Source organism: Mustela putorius, unplaced genomic scaffold (genome assembly GCF_011764305.1).
Source record: "Mustela putorius furo isolate JIRA1106 unplaced genomic scaffold, ASM1176430v1.1 tig00003853_pilon_pilon_pilon, whole genome shotgun sequence".
Taxonomy (NCBI): domain Eukaryota; kingdom Metazoa; phylum Chordata; class Mammalia; order Carnivora; family Mustelidae; genus Mustela; species Mustela putorius.
In genome coordinates this window covers 71,016,845-71,035,858 of record NW_025422005.1, presented here as the reverse complement: position 1 = coordinate 71,035,858, position 19,014 = coordinate 71,016,845, and the positions used below count along the sequence as shown (strand labels likewise).

The 19,014-nt window shown below is 44.7% G+C and overlaps 1 protein-coding gene across 5 annotated transcripts in view; it reads left to right on the top strand.

The window, feature by feature from the left end:
• Nucleotides 1-13,914, top strand: part of MCOLN2 (mucolipin TRP cation channel 2) — a 54,836-nt gene extending 40,922 nt beyond the window's left edge. For all 5 annotated transcript variants that reach the window (XM_045064793.1, XM_045064796.1, XM_045064795.1 and 2 more), the window contains exons 10-14: nucleotides 597-698; nucleotides 805-927; nucleotides 8,774-8,980; nucleotides 10,606-10,727; nucleotides 13,062-13,914. In XM_045064793.1, coding sequence (XP_044920728.1) covers nucleotides 597-698; nucleotides 805-927; nucleotides 8,774-8,980; nucleotides 10,606-10,727; nucleotides 13,062-13,098 — 591 coding nt within the window. In that variant the 3' untranslated portion in view covers nucleotides 13,099-13,914. The remainder of the gene's footprint in view (nucleotides 1-596; nucleotides 699-804; nucleotides 928-8,773; nucleotides 8,981-10,605; nucleotides 10,728-13,061) is intronic.
• Nucleotides 13,915-19,014: the final 5,100 nt, after the last annotated feature.

Sequence of the window (19,014 nt, the reverse complement as noted above, 5' to 3'; positions counted from 1 at the left end):
CATCCTGCCCACCCTTGGCCTTGGGTCTCTGTTCAGCCTTTATCCGTTGACCTACAGTCCCTCCCCCTCCCCCCCCAGCCTGTCCTCCAGGCCCAGCTCCATTCTGGAGTCACACCATGGAAAGCGACTGTGACAAGCCAGGCGTTGTGGCTCTCATTGCCCTTACTATATTAAGTTAGAGCTGTGCTTTTGTGTGTTTGTCTCCTCAGGGAGACCTAGAAGTCCTCAAGAGCAGGCACTGGCTTAGCAAATCGTGTTGGAGCTTTCCTTCAAAAATAGCCGAGTGGTACTGTTTGGTATTTACCAAGCACTATCACCTTATATTCTTTAATGCCTGGGTCAGTAGTCAAGGCAATTTCTCTTTCAGGATATTGTTTGAACAGAAACTCAATTCAACCAATTCAAATACAGAGAGGCAATGAGAGACACATTTGGAACTGAGCTATTTTCTCCTTCAGTGTGCAGTGCTTGGTGTCACCGGAGAGAAGCAGGCGGTCCATTCTCTTCCAAGACCATTCTTTTCGAATTAAAGTGAGATTAACAAGCTGAGTGGAGTGGAATGTCTTGCTCACATCTATTTTTTCTTCTTGCCTTAGAACCTCACAAATTACGATCTGTGCAGCATTTTGCTCGGGACGTCTACGCTTTTTGTCTGGGTTGGCGTCATCAGATACCTGGGGTACTTCCAAGCATATAACGTAAGCAGGTGGCCTTGGGTAGGGCACGGGGACTGAGACTCATTTCTTCACTGGGTCCTGGTAAGCCACTGTTGAATTCCCCTCATTCTGTTGATTTTTCTTTCAGGTGCTCATTTTAACGATGCAAGCCTCGCTGCCCAAAGTTCTTCGCTTCTGCGCTTGCGCTGGTATGATCTACCTGGGTTACACGTTCTGTGGCTGGATTGTCTTAGGACCGTATCACGACAAGGTGTGTAGCCCCGATTCTTCCCGCTGCACGTTAGGCACTCAGAGCCCTTCCAGGAGGGCTCCCCATGCTGCCCTGCTTCCCACTTGGCGCCAGCAGGTACCCTCGAAGTCAGTAAGACATATGTTCGCATTGGTTTTCTTTGCCTTTTCAGGACACTGCAGTGACTTTGGGATATCAAAACAAGAACTGTAGAGCTGTAACGAGAGAATACATTTCCTAGTTGTCAGGGACCGGCTTCAGGGGGCAGATAGTAACCCAACCGATCACCAGCTGAGAAATGTTTGGACAAGAGATTGCTGTATTGAAAATGAAAATTAAATAAGGAAAATTATTATGGTAGTCTTCTCACCTAAAGTATTAGGGTTCTCATCCACATTAATTGAGAGAATGAAGGTAGACAAAGACTGCCCAAAAGGACCATCTTAGTTCTAGGATTACAATGATATCACACGTCTTTGCAGGTGGTTTTGATTACAGAGTCATCTATGTGCCTTATGAAAGATCAGTATCTGAATTCTAGACTATCCTTGGGCTTTGCGTCTCAGGGACATCAAAGTTACATTCAGATGTTCTAGTTTTTTTTTGTAAAGATTTTATTTATTTATTTGACAGAGATCACAAGTAGGCAGGAAGACAGGCAGAGAGAGAAGAGGAAGCAGGCTCTCTGTAGAGCAGAGAGCCCGATGCGGGACTCGATTCCAGGACCCTGGGATCATGACCTGAGCCGAAGGCAGAGGCTTTAACCCACTGAGCCACCCAGGCGCCCCAATGTTCTAGTTTTAAAATGATAAATTTGATTGATAGATGCCTCGGGAAATGAAATTCAGTAGGCCTTGCTTTCAAACAAAAAAAAAGTAAAAGGAATTACTACATCTTATCGTTTTCTTCCATGGGCCTCAGGCAGCTGGAGCAACAGAAACAACACGATGACCAATGATAACTGGTAACCACGGTTACCAGATGCCTGTATGTTGGGTACTGTGCTACGCATGGCTCTTATTTAATCTCTGCAGCCCAGGGACTGGGCTTGCCTTAGGTTCTCTGTAAGGAGAAAAGAAGTAAACACACAAAGGGTGGTGTTGAAGCTTATAGAACAGCTCACCCTTAATTCTGGAGCTAGATGGTTGCACTAAACAAAACACAATATCAAATCTCGTTTGCAAACTACTCAGAAAGTGAGTAGTCCACAAGGTTCTAGCTTTCTGTGTTCTCATACTAAAATAAATCCTGTACCTTGACACACAGGCAGGTTTTCTCCTCTGGAAGTGTTACATTTAACATGTCCAAAGAGAATGACTGTTTTACTATTTGAGCAACTGTATAATTAACAGTGACAAGCCCTGGGTTAATAGTAAATCTTGGTAATCTTGTTGCTCTTCCATTTCCATGCCACTGCTTTAAAGGTGACTCATGAGTAAAAATTATGCTTTGATATCATCTCTCTGATCTGGAGAACTTACTGTCTTAGTGCCTAGGAAAATTTACATTTTTCTTCCTTGCCAGCCTCCTGCTCTGAATGCTTGTCCACATTTTTGTCACTAGAGGGCAGTGTTGCACTGCGTGGAATGAACACTGAGCATGAGACTTGCATCTCCAATTCACTGGCTCCAAGGCCTCAGGTTGAGTGCTTCTGTCTCCTTTGCCCTCCATCTCCCTTACCCTACCATTATTCTGGAAGGTGATTAGATAATGTTGCTCGCATTTTGCCAAGAAAGCTACCATTCTCGAGCATTATATGCGAATAGAGATAGTGCCCAAGTTCTCTACCTTTTGCTATGTCAACCCTCCCAGCAGCCCTGTGGGGAGATATTATATTTCTTTTACTGAAAATAGGGTTCTTAATATGTTAGTTTACCCGAGGTTATACAGCTACTAAACGGCAGAGATAGGATTTACACCCAGGTTTGTCGACCCCAATACACGTGCTTTGATCAATACCCTGCAGGGGTTTTCTTGGTATTGTCTAAAACAGATCCTTACAAAAGAGCATTTCATTTCATCTGAGAGGAGAGCTGTGTAATCAGTCCTATTTCCTTTAGTGTGTCGACCTTGAAGAAAACGATGTTATTCGCTTTGCAGGTCTGAGTGTGTTTTCATACGTTGGCTCTGTCCTTTCCAGAATCCAGGCGAGACTGGGGTGCTCTGGACAGCACTGCAGTAAAAATACGAGAGCTCCAGAGGAGAGCCACAGCTGTCCTTTCACATATTCTAGGAGCCACATTAAGAAAAGAAACCGATGAAGTGACTGAAGTTATGTATTTATTTAATTCAATATATCCAAAATATTAGTGGGTTACTTTATCAGGCACTCAATATAAAAATATCGAGAGACTCTCCATCCCCACCCCCCCCTTTCTCGGTGCTTGGGAATCTGGTGTGTATCTTCTCCGGAGAGCAGCTCTCAGCCTGGACTAGCTGCTATCGATCAGGTGCTCAGTCATCACATGTAGCTAGTGGCTGCTGTTGTGTACAGGGCTCCTCCTGAGTTGTAGCTCCCACTCAGTGCCAGCCCTCTGTTTCTCCCCCAGATGAGCAGAGAGACAAGGGCTGTGTGGCAGGTCCATCAATGGCATCTATCTTTCATCTCTAGCCAGACTGATATACTGGGGCAATGCACAGTTGAATTAATGCAGCAGATGCCTTAGTGGAAGCGGAAGACCTTCAGTCTGGTTCTGGACTTCTGTGATTTTCTTCTCTACTTTGCTTCTTCTTCTTCTTGGACTCTGAAGTTTAAAATGTTGATGGCCCCCTGCAGCTCTCCCCCTGCAAATTAATCCAAACTTTCTGAATTTTTAGATTTTGTCAGCATCTATTGAATCAGAAGACCTTTTGAATAACCTGAGGTCTTGAAAAGCAGGGCACCCTGGCAAGCATTTCCTAGGATTTCTAAAATATAGCAACCTTGGGTATGGAAGCGACCTCTTCCTTTAAACCAAACACTCTAAGAGGAGGTATCGGGAAAACTAGGTTCACACGGCAGTTTGATTGGCAGCAGGCCTCCCATATTTCAGCTTCCTGCTTTCCTGTCAGACATTGGATTTTGGTGGTTCAGCTGAAAGGGAGTGAAGGGACCAGTGTCCTGCCAACACTGATCCCAGCACTAATGGGCTTTGGCACGGCACCCTTTCAAAATGTCTGGGCACGGAGGACTAGAGTCTGTTGGTGTTTAATAATTCAAGATGAGGGTTGGAAGAACATTATTCTAATGTGGCTCTTCCATTTCCAGAGGACTTTTTAGCTGTGAAGAATAAATCAGTCTTACCTTGTCCTCGTTTTACAAACGACAAGACCAAGCTGTTGAAAAATCATTGGGACTTTGCTGATGGCCTGGGTAGAAGTTGGGCAGAATCTACATGACATCCTCATGCGTTTAAGACTTCTCTTCGTAAACCAAGCTCCTCTCTTATTCAAAACAACAGTTAGCTAGTTAAAATATTTCAACCTAATGTTGCATGAGGTTCTCAGGACCAGCTCTTAAAGCAAATTTTTATGTCATTCTCCATAATAAGGCACTGTAGGTTAGGTTTTCATTCAAATGAAAGTTCTTTGTGGCTCAGTCACAAAGTGTGGAACAAATGCTCAAGTTCTCACTCTGGTCCCATGGAACCTAGGGGAACTCTTTATGGAAATAACCATTTAATATTTACTAAGTGTACACCAAGTCTTGTTGGGTTCTTCTAGATTGAGTTCCCTGAATGACTGTGGCTCCTTGCTTTTTGCATTCCCCATGTCCAGCATGGTGTGTAGAATGTGGTAGAGGCTCAGCAAGTTTTTTAATGAACTAAGAACAGAGAGATAATAGAACCTGCTTTTTAGGGGCTTACAACTTCGTAAGAACCAATGCAATTCCCTCTAAATGTAGTATTTCTAGACTGGAAGCCCACGAGGCTCTTCTTCTCCTTACCTTGGGTATTACTAAAGTTCACTCCTGCTGTGGAGTTTGGCCACCAAAACTGACTGTGTGGTTCACAACCACTTCTTATACAAAATGGCAAGCTGTGTATCACTTAACTTTATTGCGTCTCTTTTAAATTTCTGGTGGGTTAAATAAGTCTCGTGTGCATAGAGGAGAGGGAGTTACACTGGTTGTGAATAACATTAACATTGTGGCAGGTGTCACGTCTAGGCTGATACACGTACGCACGGGAGACTGGGGAATGAATTTGATACATACTCACCAACTGCCCATTTGCCCTTTTGGAACCCAAAGTACATATTGTTACGGGTTCTTGAAACTAAAGAAAGGACTTGACCAGAGTCCAAAGGAATTATTAATGGTGCCGGCAGAGCTGTAATTCACATTCGTAGAAACCAGCTTTGATTTCATTGTCTCAAGGCTGGTAGGGATGGAAAATATTTACTCTGAGAACTGCCCGTCCTACTGTTAAATAATCTGCATATTGTTAAGCGGTCACTCCCGTGGATGTTACCTCCAGATCTCTGGGGAGACCAACTTCAGAGCTTCTCAGAGATGTTGCTGATGTCCTGAAGGTATCGGCACAATCTCCGTGTGGGCTACATTTGTGTACTCTCCCTTGGTTACAGGCTTTACCCTGTGGGTTCAGTCATGGAGCAGGGAGGTTAGGACGTGGTGTGCATTATCCAGTTGGGGTATGGAGAAGCATATAAACCGATTAGAAGACAAACAAGTTTGGTTTCCTCGGTGGTTCTTACTGATCCAGGGAAGGGACTAGAGCCACCAGGGTGGTCTGGCTTGAAGTGGACTTGGAAGTAGCCCTTTAGTGTTGGTGTAATGGGATACACAGACGGGGCGGTGGCGGGGAGAGGAAGAGGGGAAGGAGGGCATCCCAGCAGGTGAAGAGAACACATCCACGAGGAAAAGAGAAGGAAGTGGGCCTGGTGTGTGGGCGCCAACAGGAGCAGGACGCTATTGACAGTGAGGAGAGGGGAAGAGGCCACGTGAAGAGGAGATGGATCCCAGCCTTCTTGGTTGGGATTTTCACTTTGCATCCTAGCTTTGTATATTCTTAAGCAAGAGAAATGACCCGAAAGCTATGTTCAGTGAAGTTTAGATTTTCCTGAAGTTTGGACTGCAGAATGAAGAGGTTGGGGTAGACTTGCTTGGAGGTTTCTGTAACAATCCAAGCAAGTCTACCCCAAGTACTGGTGTCGGAGCGGATCAGACATCCTAGGAGCAGACAGACCTTAGAAGATTGAAGACAAGGGAAGACTGATCAATTCGATTACTCAATTATTTTGGAGTAAATGTTTCTTTGATAGGAGACAGAAGTCACTGATAGAAACAGGGAATTAGAGGGAAAGACCAGTTTCCCGGTCAGGGGTGGGAGGTTTTGCCTTGTGGCATGTGAAATAACACCACCACCTCTGAGTGGAGGCACCCTGGAGACATTCGTCAGGGACGGGGCTATCCCCAGAGCCATGTGAACTCTGTGGACATGTGCATCTCGTGCTCAGAACAGAATCCGGTTCAAAACTCTACACGAACGTGTTCCCTTTGTGTTTGAAAACTTCACTGTCTTTGGCCTCTGAGGTCATTATTGTTCCTTAGGAGCTTTTACATTCCGCAAATGTTTAATCCTCTGGCCCTGGAGATGTCCCGTTATTAAGCACCTGCTGTTTGTTGGTAGTTGCTGTAGCAATAGTTTGTCAACCACTTCGAGCCAGGATGGCTGCCTGTGGGGTTCCGGTGGGGTTCCCTACTGCGTAGCTCAACTCCCGAACTCCCACTAACCTCCTCATAGCAGCATTTCTCCCTGGCACCTGGGACTTGCTGCACGGAAAACGGAGTTCCCTAGGTGTGTCTGTCCTTTTGCAGATGTATGTTCATCTACCTTCCTCTTCCTCTCAGTCTCTCCCAGATTCCTTGCAACCTGGGGCTGCTGCATGCCTCTGTCTCTTGCCTCCCTGCTCCTAGGCTTTGCGCATTCTAGATCTTCCAAGTGCCATGGTTCCCTTTAAGGAACACAGATCAGATCATGTCATTGCGACATGAAGCATTTTTCTGGTTTCGGGTTATGGCCTGTATTTGCTTGAAGTGTGAAAAAGACCACAGGGGCCCTTCAGCATGGCATAGACAGGCCTCTCCGGCTGAAGTCCAGGCTGAGCTCATTACTTCTCCCGAGTTTACTGAGTAAATCCTGACCTTTCTCCTCTCACAGGTGAACGACACAGCCTTCCGGCCCTGGTTTTGAGGGTCGCTTTCCTTCCACAGCGCCCCCTAGCGGTACACAGGGTACTACTGTCTAAGTTAGGGTCTGTCCGCTGTTAGCAGGGGAGCCCCTGGAAGGCACAAACCATGATCCCTCATCTTTTGACACTTTCCCACCCTTGGAAATCTTTAGTTTTTAATGTGCTAAAATTACTTGGACCGACAGTTGGAAAGGCGAATGTGAAACCCTCCATGTAGCAAAACTTTCTTGAGCCTGTGCTATGTCCCAGACACTTCCCTCTCTGCTGGTTGCAGAACACAGCAGCCGCTGTTCTTCCAGAAAGCAGTTTGGCAGATGAGACCCAATAACAGGAAAAAACACTGTGCTACATTGTTCTTTATTATATTGTGATGTTCTTTATTATATATCGGGATGTCTAGCCAGAGGGAAATAGTTAACTTTGACATCTAAGAAATGATCTGTTATATTAAAAAAAGGCTTTCTAAGTGTGAGTAACATAAGAAAATGTTCAGTAGGAAAAAAAAAAAAATCAGGATCCCAAACTGTTAGATGATATGACCAATAATATACACAAAGTGCAAAGGAAAAAAAAATGAAGAAAATATCAAGAGATTATCTTTATAAGCACAGAGGAGAGTTTAAAAAGAGATTTATTTATTTATTAGAAACAGTATAAGCAAGGGGAGAAGCAGAGGGATAGGGAGAGAAGCTGACTCCCTGCTGAGCAAGAAGCCTGACAAGGGGCTTGATGTCAGGACCCTGAGATCAAGACCTAAGCCAAAATCATGTCAGGTGCTTAACCAAATGAGCCGCCTAGGTGCCCCGAGGAGAGTTTTGAATAATGTTTTCTTGGTATCATGGTATATTCTAGATGTCTTTTTATTTAATTTTAAAGGTTTTATTTATTTATTCAAGAGAGAGAGCACAAGTAGGGGGAGGAGCAGAGGGAGAAGCAGGCTCCCCATTGAGCAGGGAGTCCGATGCTGCACTCTATCCCAGGACTCCAAGATCATGACCTGAGACAAAAGCAGATGCTTAACCAAGGGAGCCCTTCAGGTGCTCCTAAAATTCATTTTAGAGCATCTAGAAAAGGGGTGCCTGGGTGGCTCAGTCATTAAGCATCTGCCTTTGGCTCAGGTCAGGATTCCGGTGTCCAGGGATCGAGCCCCACACCGAGCTCCCTGCTCAGTGGGGAGTCTGCTTCTCCCTCTGCTCCTCCCCCTACTCGCGCGCTCTCTCTCTCAGATAAATAAATAAAATCTTAAAAAAGATAAAATGAGGGTGCCTGGCTTGCTCAGTGGGTTAAGCCTCTGCCTTTGGCTCAGGTCACGATATCAGGGTTCTGGGATCGAGCCCCGCATCAGGCACTCTGTTTTTTTTTATTAAAAAATAAAAATGAGTACTAATAATAGAGACAACAACAAAATAAGTTAACTAGATACTTTCCTGCCTTTTATTTTTTTAAGATTATTTATTTATTTATTTGACAGACAGAGTTCACAAGTAGGCAGAGAGGAGGAAGCAGGCTCCCCACTGAGCAGAGAGCCCGATGTGGGACTTGATCCCAGGACCCTGACATCATGACCTGAGCCGAAGGCAGAGGCTTAACCCACTGAGCCACCCAGGTGCCTCAATACTTTCCTGCTTTTTTGGACCATACCTCTTAAAAACTCATTTGGGTTTCCCCCCTACAGTTTGAAGATCTGAACACAGTTGCCGAGTGTCTGTTTTCTCTGGTCAACGGCGATGACATGTTTGCGACCTTTGCTCAAATCCAGCAGAAGAGCATCTTGGTGTGGCTGTTCAGCCGCCTGTACTTATACTCCTTCATCAGTCTTTTCATATACATGATCCTCAGCCTGTTCATCGCACTGATTACAGATTCCTACGACACCATTAAGGTCAGTCACATTTCCTGCCAAAAAACGACATCAAATTCTGTATGGGTTGGAACATAGGAAAATGCTACACTTTCTTTCTTTCTTTCTTTTTTAAAATTTAAAATAGTAGTCTTTTACTTGGATTTTGAGATTTTTCTAGAAAAGAAACTTTGTAGGTGCTGGTGGTGAGTTTCAGATATGCATTTCAGGCATTGTCCCTGTCACCCAGACCGAGGCGGACTGGTTTGGAGGTGTGCTGGAAAAGAGAAAGGATGTGGGTCCCAATGGGCTGAGTGTGGTCAGTCAGGGAGCTGGGCTGTCAGTCTCCACAGTGACAGCTGTACCTGCCTGTCTTAGAGCTTAAGCTTAGAATAATAAGCTTCAGCGATAAGGGATGATGGCCACCTTGACAGCCTGTCCAGCTTCAGGCACGCCTGGACGCTGCATGACATGGCCATCAGCATGGTGCAAGTTTCCTTGAGATGATAAAGGCTTAGGCTTTTGTGGCTGCCTCACTTCTTGCCTCCCTCAGCCGCCCTGTGGTCTGCGTGCTTTTAGACCGATCTGCATTGTTGCTCTGTAGCTCACAGGAAGCTCTGTGCCCCCTCGTGGGATGGCCCTTCCACAGCAGAGGGTCATGCTTGGAAAATCCCATTTTGGGACTCGCATCTGAACACCTAGAGGTGTTATGTCAATGCCTTGGGGTTTTTGTCCTCTTCTTAAACTCAAACTAATTCAGAAGAAGACCATCCATTGAGGGGCACCTGCGTGGCTTTGCTGGTAAGCATCTGCCTTCAGCTCAGGTCGTGATCTCAGGGTCCTGGGATCGAGCCCATATTGGGCTCCTTTCTCAGGAAGGAGTCTGCTTCTCCCTCTCGCTCTGCCTGCTGTTCCCCTTGCTTGTGTTCTCACTCTCTCTGACAAATATGTAAAATCTTAAAAAAAAGAAAAAGAGAGAGAAGAAGAAGACAACAACAATGACAATGACCACCGTCCACTGGAAATGCTTCCGAGTGCTCTGTTGATGGGGAGACAAGTGCTCACATGGGGATGGGTGGTTGGCTCCAGGAGCAGGGTTGGGCATGGAGATGGGCACTGCACACTCTTGCCCTGGGGGTTCCTGTCTTTGACGAGGCCATGGTCCTGGGAGTGGGTCAAGCTTCAGTGCCCTCAGGAAGCGTGGGACAAGCGGGATCTCAGGCAGGGTCTTTTTGTCTATTGGGAAGAACTTGCTGCCTTCTGCTCCACTGAGTGACCAACTTCTATAAAAGTAGAGGAAACAGGTCTTACTCCTCTCTAGACTCTATACTGGCAGTAAGAGAAAAGGGAGATCTTATCTGGTCTTATAATTAGCATTAAAATTTTAGACTTTTGACTATTTTCTTCATCCCCCTTACTAACCTGCCCCTCCCCTGCCCAGTCATGGCTTTCTTTCTGGAACTTTTGGATTGTTTCTGTTCCCATGGTGGCCCTGGCTTGGCTTTTAGGACTGACAGATTGATGCATCACTGTTAATATCAGTTCTTGGATCTGAGCTAGCAATGTGGGAGAGTTTTATTTTAGCCAAGGTGGGCTTGATGTGTTGACAAAGGGAGCAGTTTCTCATGCTCTATAAATAAGGTAACAACACTGTGTACTTTTTACAGAAATACCAACAGAATGGGTTTCCTGAAACGGATCTTCAGGAATTCCTGAAGGAATGTAGTAGCAAAGAGAAGTACCAGAAAGGGTCCTCAGCCTTCTTGTCGTGCGTCTGCTGCTTGAGGAGGTTAGTATGGTGTTTAGTCAGGTCTCCATGCTCCTATGAGGAGCTTCTCCACGGCCTTAACAAAGAGTTCTTCCAAGGTTTACTCTGCACTCAGAAATCAGCTCATTGTGGAAAATGATTTGTCTTTCATTTTCTTTCCTCCCACTGAAACTGGCTTCAGAAATGAATTGTTTCTTTTAAAACGGGGTAGAAAGCCACATGACATGGTTGAAATCTCTTGGGGCTATTATGAGACTCTAAAGGGAAGTCATGAGTTATGTCCCTAAAGTCAAGAAGGTGAACTCTGAGGTGGCCCCGTAAGAGGTCCAAACTCTTATTTTTTGAGGTGCAGCTCTGGGAATGTCAAAGGCCTTTTCCTTTGCTGCAATATTGGGTACAACTAACCTTTCTTGAGCAGAGTGGGAAACCTGCTTGAGAGGAGGCCTTGGCTGGGAGCACACATCAGTAGCTCTACCTTGACCAACTTTGCTCATGTCAGCAGGACACTCAAGCAAATGGTCTACACCTCGACGGCAAAGCCTCCGCGTGGTGTTTTGGGGGCTAGAATGGAGGTCAGATGAAGATAGGTTGCTTGATTGTACCCTTGTTTGTTTTCATGTGAAGTCAGAGGTGGGGTTGTTAACTAAAGATACCCCAACCGGGGTTTTCTGAGAATTCTCTAAACCAAATTCCTGAAGGCAGACAGAAGAACATAATTGCTACTTAAAACCACAAGATGTATTTTCTCTTAATCAATTCATACCGCATCTTGGGATTTTGAAATGATATGATTAAGCATTTCCAAAGAATGTCTGATAAATACGAAATGAGGTCTTCTGAGGAAAGTGAAGTTTTTAAGAATCACATTTCTTCCTCTCAGAGCATTAAATTATTGCCATAGGAGCTGAGATAAAGGGAAATTAACTTTCCTAATAGACAGTTGCTGCCCAGGAGGCACCTTGTATAAGAAAAGTCTTGCGAAGTTGCTCCTTCTCATGTGTATTTAACTGTAAAGAAAAAATATTCATCAGAGAAAGTAATTGTGAATTCTGGAAAGTAAGCAGTCAGTCTTTGGTGTTTGGTTTTTGGACCTTGGTGTTCATCACAAAAAGGCACAGGTGATTTTTTAAATGTTTTCTTGTGCAGCCAGATGGAATGAGTAAAAGGTTTAAGGGGTAGAGGAGAAAAGTTCTTGATCAGATTGGGTCTGAGGGCTGAGAAGAAGTAGCAGTATCAGCAGACTGTCCTCTATAAGCTGTGCTAGAGGCCGTTGAGAAGATGCTGGTTCAGGGGAGGGTCTGCTGGTCATGATGAATGAAAGAAATAGAATGAAGGCATCCACCAAGGAAGTCAACTGAAGAACTAAAATGTTGAAAGTTTTGAGCAAAGGGATCTCAAAAGTGATAACAGTAGTGTCTGTTACTAAAGACGGTCATGGGTGAACTCCGCTAGAGCAGTTTGACTTGACTCATCAGATCAAGGTCTGGATCCTGGGCAGATTTGGATGGGCTCTGATGAGAGTAAATGAAGGTCATGGGACTGAGGCAGGGAATGGATTGTGCTGAGAATAAGTGATGGCTTTGACTCCATCAAAAATTCAGCACCCCTGTGTATGTTTAAAGGCTACAAATCTAAGAATGGTTTAATTGAGGGAAGCCATAAATGGAGAGTAAATATTGGAGAAGCACCTCACTGAGGGAACCTGGGGATGGAGGGCGTCACAAATGTTGGTTTCTTGACCCCCAGCTCGTGCCTGTGATGGACAGCCCCAGCTATCACAGCTCTGCCTCCTGCAGAGCACAGATGGGTGTCACACTCTTTTAATCAAGTGGTCCGGCGACCACCACAGACTGATTCACCTTCAAATTATTGCCAGAGCCTCTAGCCTGATCCTCAGAAGACCTGGGTTTCTGTTTTGGACCCTACCGGTTACTGAATGTGTCCCCTGAGCTCTCCTTAACCTCCTGATCTTTCCAGTGCCACCAGCCTGTGACATACGACCTCTGAAACGTCTTCCAGTTCTAATGTGATGTAATTCTTTGGAAAGATCTACTGGGGTGGACAGATGCAGAATTGATCTTTCCCCTTCTTCACGGCAGTAAAGGGGGAAAATCTGTTGCAGCCGTTGAGTGAGGCTTTGTCAATATAAGGAGATGCGGGGTCCCAGGACAGGGACAGCTCCTCAGATATGCCAAAGGCATCCACTCAAACCAAAAATAATGTGCATTGTCCTTCTTAGCCTTTCTTCCTCTTCCATGTGACACTCAGCAGCTCTAGAACCTGAAGTAGTCTTCTTCCCTCTCGCAGATTTTGAAATCATTGTTTTCTCTTTCTTCATCTCCCTTTCTGATACAGGAAAGGAAGTGAGGATCACTTGATACCTGTCACCTAAAGTCCTTCTGCTAAAGATAACCAAGTTTCAGGCCTAACTTTACCAAGTGACAATGCAGAGGGACCCTGAACAGCTTGGACCAGCACTCCCCAAAATAGTGAATTATTTATTGGTGGAGCAGGAAAGAGGACTATGAGCTGGTTGAACACAACTGAAGTTCCAAAGTTCCTTTTATGAACTTGGATGATGAAGCATAGACCGCAGTCAACTACTGGGCATGAGTGCAATAGAGCCGTGATAATGACATTCCGCTTTGGAGTTTACTTTATGACGTCACAGTGATGGGATGGAAAAATGTATCAATTTCAGAGTGGGCAAAAACAATGGCACTTGAAAATGTGCGTTGAAAGATGTGTGTTGATCATCCAATAAGTGTTTGTTTTGAAAGTGATAATTGGATTTGAAAACATTTGTTAATTCATGGTGTGCACAGCAATGAAGTTGGTTGTGATACTAAGTTAAAATTCCAAGCTGGAGAACTAGTAAGCCTTTTAAAGAGCACACTTACATCAACAAAAAGACCACTTGTAGTGGACATGTCTGGGCCTATTTGTGTGTGTGTGTGTGTGTGTGTGTGTGTGTGAGCATGACAGGAAGCAGCTGTTGGTATGGTCAGTGGGATAAACTGGAAACAGTCATTTGGAGACCTTGTCACTTGTGCTGAGTGTTGACTGTTCATGTGACATGCGGACGTGAACTGTAGCAGTGCTCACTCATTGTAACAGTTGAACTCTACTATGGTGGTGATTTGCCCTTGTCAAGCAAATAAAGATGGTATTTTTTCCCCCAAATAAATTTATTTTTATCACAACAAAAGGAGCTGCTGCTATTTTTTTTAAATGTAGTATTTCTTAATAGCCACTGAGTGCAAAATTCAGATCATATCTCTTTTAACTATCTGGTCTCCAAATAGGATTTCTCACTTTCTTAAAGGCAGTGAAGGAAGGGTTAATGTATCGAAGTTATTCAATAAATATTTATGATAATGACTTAAGAGTAAGATCACTTCATGCATGGATTTATCTCATACTGTCACTATCTTTCAGGGGTCAACTATTTTAAATTTCTTAGAGAAGAACAGAATTTGAGTTAAGCAGGACACTCATCCCAAGGTTCTCCCTCTTTTTTCCCTGCTCCTCCCTGCCAAGCCCCTTTCAGGTTTCCTTTCCCATACCCTGCCTTTGCCCCCCACCCCCGCTTTCACCAAATCTAGGCCAAGAAAATCATTCACTTAATACCATTAAAATTAATAAGTAACTCTACACACAAGATACTTGGCAAAAGTGATCATTTTAGTTAACTTTATTTTTTTAAAAAAAGATTTTATTTGTTTGAGAGAGAAAGAACATGAGCAGAGCGGGGAAGAGACAAAGGGAGAGGGAGAAGCAGACTTCACGCTGAGCAGAGAGCCCGATCTGTGGCTCGATCCCAGGACCCTGAGACCACAACCCAAGCTAAACGCAGATGCTTAACCAACTGAGCCACCCAGGCGCCACATTTTAGTTAACTTCTTACCAAAAAATGTCGAGTTATGTTCAACTTTTAAACTAAGGGACCATTTAACTGGTAGTTCTAGGGTCATTCCCAAGACTCCAGAATCAGGTATGCAATTGGATCCCTCGCTCACTTCTGAGTATATCCCCAGTATTTAGTCTCTGAACTGCTATTAAAGCCTTCTGTAGTCTGTAGCTGTGTGACGGCCATTTGAATAGAAGATGAAGGATGGTCTTCTGTGCTCATGTTTTTCTTTTATTGGCTTTCATGTTTCCTTTTCTCTCTTTTCCCTCTAGCTAAACAAAACCCTTTCAGGAGGAAAACTTTTTCAAGGTTACCCTCTAACCATGGAAGCCTTGTTTTCTCTCTTTTTAGTAATTTTAAATGATTTCCATTTTACCAACGGTATTATCCATTTGGGTTTTATTGAACAATGTTGCTTTCACAGTTCTGCTCATAGACACATCTGGGGCAAACGATTTTCTTTCCCACCAGGCCTCCGCTTGGAGAGTTCCATCATGGAAGGTGGCAGATGTGTTCTCCTTGATTCTGTTGGTTTCATCCTGGATCTCCAACCCTTGAGGATGACCCTCCCAGACAGATGCTACTCCCTGGAGCTTGTTGACTGGGGGGTGGGAGGAAAGAGTCTGGGTGTGGGAGCCATCTGGACTGACTCAAGTGAAAGTCTAAGCTTCCTCTGGAGCTCTGTCCTTCTAAATGATGGTGATAAACCTCAACAGAGGATTTGCATGTCAGAGAACTCGGGCAAATCCAGCACTGAAATTGAAACCTGAGCCATTCTTTCCTTCTGATTCTTCTGCCATGTTTGTAAGTAGGTTCCATAGTATCAGACAATAGTGAATACGTTAAGATGTTTAGTCTGCATCCCTTCTTCCTGGGATCCTGTCCTCTTCCTACTGAGTCTCCTTGGACAGATCCCCCAGGGCCTCAGTTTGTACAATGGGGACTAGGAGAATTAAATGAGCCAAACATGAAGTGCCTAGAACTGGGCATGGTTCCTGAGTGCCTGGTGACTGTTATGTCTTTGAGAAGCTTTTCTAGCATAGTATACAAGTGTGCAGATCTATTCACCTCGGCTGGCCAGGAAGATCTTTATTTTGTTGTGAGCTTACCACCCACTTTTAGTGGACTCTGTTCCAGTTAGGACTTTAAGTGTGGAAATACTCCACATCCAGTCCTGTGGGGAGTAGGCTTGGTGAACTGCTGCTGTGGTCTTGACCATGGATTGTTCCTGCCACTGCAAAGATCTGTGGTATGTAAAGACAATGAGTCCCATCATCTGAAGGATTCCCTTGTAGCCACCACGTATTTCAGTAACTTTGGATGACTAGATCATGCTTTACTCTTAACAATGTTCACCTTTGTTTTCATATAACTCGAGCAAATTTTATTTTGCTACTCCTCACTTCAAGTTTGAACATCCCAGCCATAATGTTAATGGAGTCTCTCTACAAAATCCAGAATAATATTACTTGTGAGACACACAGGAAGCAGCTCTTGTGGGATAGTAAGACCGAGGAACACCATACGAACCCCTGAGCATGGTGTTCAGATCGGAGGCACTTGAGGAAGGACCGTGAGCTCTAGACACGGAAGGGAAAATGTGACAGGCCAAGTTGGAGTGAGGGCAGAACAAGCTAGGAACCCAGCATTGTACTTTGTCTTCAAACTGATGGAAATTTAATGAAAGGAAAGAGAGAACCTGAGTACATTGGCAGGTTGGATGCCGGGTTGCTCACTTTCCCCTTATGCCTCATTTGCTTACTTTCTATTCCGTGTGTTTCCCTTGACAGAGAGGCAGCTGGGGGCAGTTCATCCTCTAAACTCTAGCATGTTCACCCAGGCACCATATGACCTCTGACCTGGCTCAGCAAAGTCTTGTGGGACCTGCTTGCTCCCCAGGACAGTGGGACGCTCTCTCTCCAAGCTCTTTGCAGCCATTTGCTGGTGGAATGAAAGGCCTGTCTTGAATGGGGAGATGTAGAATTGCTAAATATGTTGTGTGTTGGAGAAAAGAACATATTAGCACTGGGAAGATGTCAAGATGAACCAAATCTCAAAACATACATTTAAGTTGTTAAGGAAAACAATACAATTCGAGGCTGTCCTACCATGGGCTCCTTTCCAGCAAATGCTGCTGCAAACCAGTGGGTGAAAATGGTGGCAAATGTCTCTCCTGCCATCTGTCTCTGCCGGAGACCTGGGGAGTGAATGAGAAGCTAAATGAGTCACATACAACATTTCCACACCATCTTGTATAACAAGGACAGCACAACTCTGACTTCTTAAAGACCCCCGGGAGCTATTGGCTGTGGTAAATGGGAGAGACAATTTATTAGGGTGATGTATGTTTCTTAGTTTCTAATGATACATAAATTATCCCATGAGCCATGATACATATGGTTTAAAGAGAATTTTAAATGAAAGCAATTTTTTCCCCCAGCAACACTAATTGCCTAGCAGCAGTAAATTACTCATCCCCCGCTGCCTGTGGGCTGTGGTCATTATTCTCTCCTCGAGGTTGTGCAGATGTCCCCCAAGAGGAATGTTTGCTTTGACAAAGTGAATTTACATCTTCACTTGTGTGTCTGCCATGCTGGGTCTACCAGAGGAGAGAGTATTAATAGCACCATTTGGACCTAGCCCTGTGGGTTGTGCCAGCCTGTGTGTGTTATCTGTGATAGCCGGACAATGAGTTGGTCTTAGCTCTTGGTTGCCTTTGGGGAAAAATTGGGGAGCTGTTATCAATATTTAATTTTCTCCAGCTGGAGAGTTTGAGAGGTAGACTTGGCTAATAAGCATGGACGTTTCCTAGATGACAAGTTGGGCAAGGGAAGCGATAAGCACCACTAATTTGGGGGAAACACTAGGTAACCACATGATGTGTAGATGGAAAAAGGAGATGCTATTAAAGACCATTCATTCAATGCATATTTGTTGATTTCCAATACTGTAGTAGATACTAAGGATGCAAGGAATGAATGCCATGATCTCTGGGCCCCAAGAAGTTTGGAGTCGAGTGGGGAAGACAACAATGTACAAAGCAAGGATAAGACAGGGTCACCCGAAGTGCTGTGTGACAGCAGAATGGCCATAGTTCCTGCCTGTCTGAAGGATAAATTAAGGCTTCTTATGGAGAACTGGACAAGGTTGGAAATGAGACTTGAATAATACATTGTGCTTGGCCAGATGGCCGTGGTGTGGGGTCAGGGTGGAGCTTTCTGGAGGAAAGCAATGGGAGGCCAAAGGCATGGATATATGAAAGAGAACCCAACCCGTTACAAAAACTGTTTGGGGGTGGTTAGAATGCAGGTTATGTATTGAGGAAAGTAATAGAAGACAAGACCAGAGAACTGGTTGGCAAGGCCATAGGGACCTTAGGGACCAGGGAGCTACACGGCAGAACAGAGCACCATGAAGGACAGATTAGATTTGGGTGAGATGAGCAGGAAAATTAGTTACAAATCTGCTGCCATCATCCAGATTAAAACAGCAACGGAGTGATGCCATTTCCCTGTAATTAAGCACAATAACAAACACAAGGAGAAATTTGTCTGAAAACTATCTCTAGGGAATATATCAGATCTCATGTATATGTTTTATCTACCTGTATACATATTTTTTTTCTTTCTCAGAAGACTTTTCTGCTTAATACCCTGTCATTTTCTTGGGAGTTCATGCTTTTGGACTATGCATTTAGAGAGGAGGGTCTGTTTCCCTAACTGCTATTATGGAGTAATACACTTATTAGGAGGAAAGGCTTGAATGCATATTTCTATTGTATGGGCATTTCTCCTTCCCATACACTTAAAAGAAGTTTATCCAAGACTTTCTGTTTCTGCAGCATCCGGCCACACCTGCCCTATATACACACATGCACGCACGTACACACATACATGCACACCACGCATGCACACATGCACAAAGACACACACGTACACATGCGTGCACATGCACTCTGTAGTACCAGACCTTAAGGTCAGCCACTGTTTGCATCCGTAAAGGTGACAACATGTGTGTGTGTAACTGCCATTAAAGCCAGCCTGACTTCCATTGTCTGAAGCTTACAGATGGCACAGAGACTCTGTGAAGAAGTCCCTCTTCCTCACCGCTCCCCCATGGCCGCTATCAAAATTCACAAAGGTTCACAAAGGTTCAGAACTAAGTGGAGCTCCCTGAGAAAGGAGGGTGTTCCAGGTAATGCTAGGAGGTGCTTCCCGTTTAGGTCTCCCTTAGCCAGGGGCCGTGAGTGGGGAGGTCGAGGATTAGGGGATGGGGGCGAACTGACTGAGGGACTCAGAAGACTGTCTTCTGCCCACCTCCACTGCCTCGATTTGGGGGATGGTAACGAATGAGGTCATGTTAGAGGAGTATTCCTGAGCCTGATGGCCCAGGAGGGGA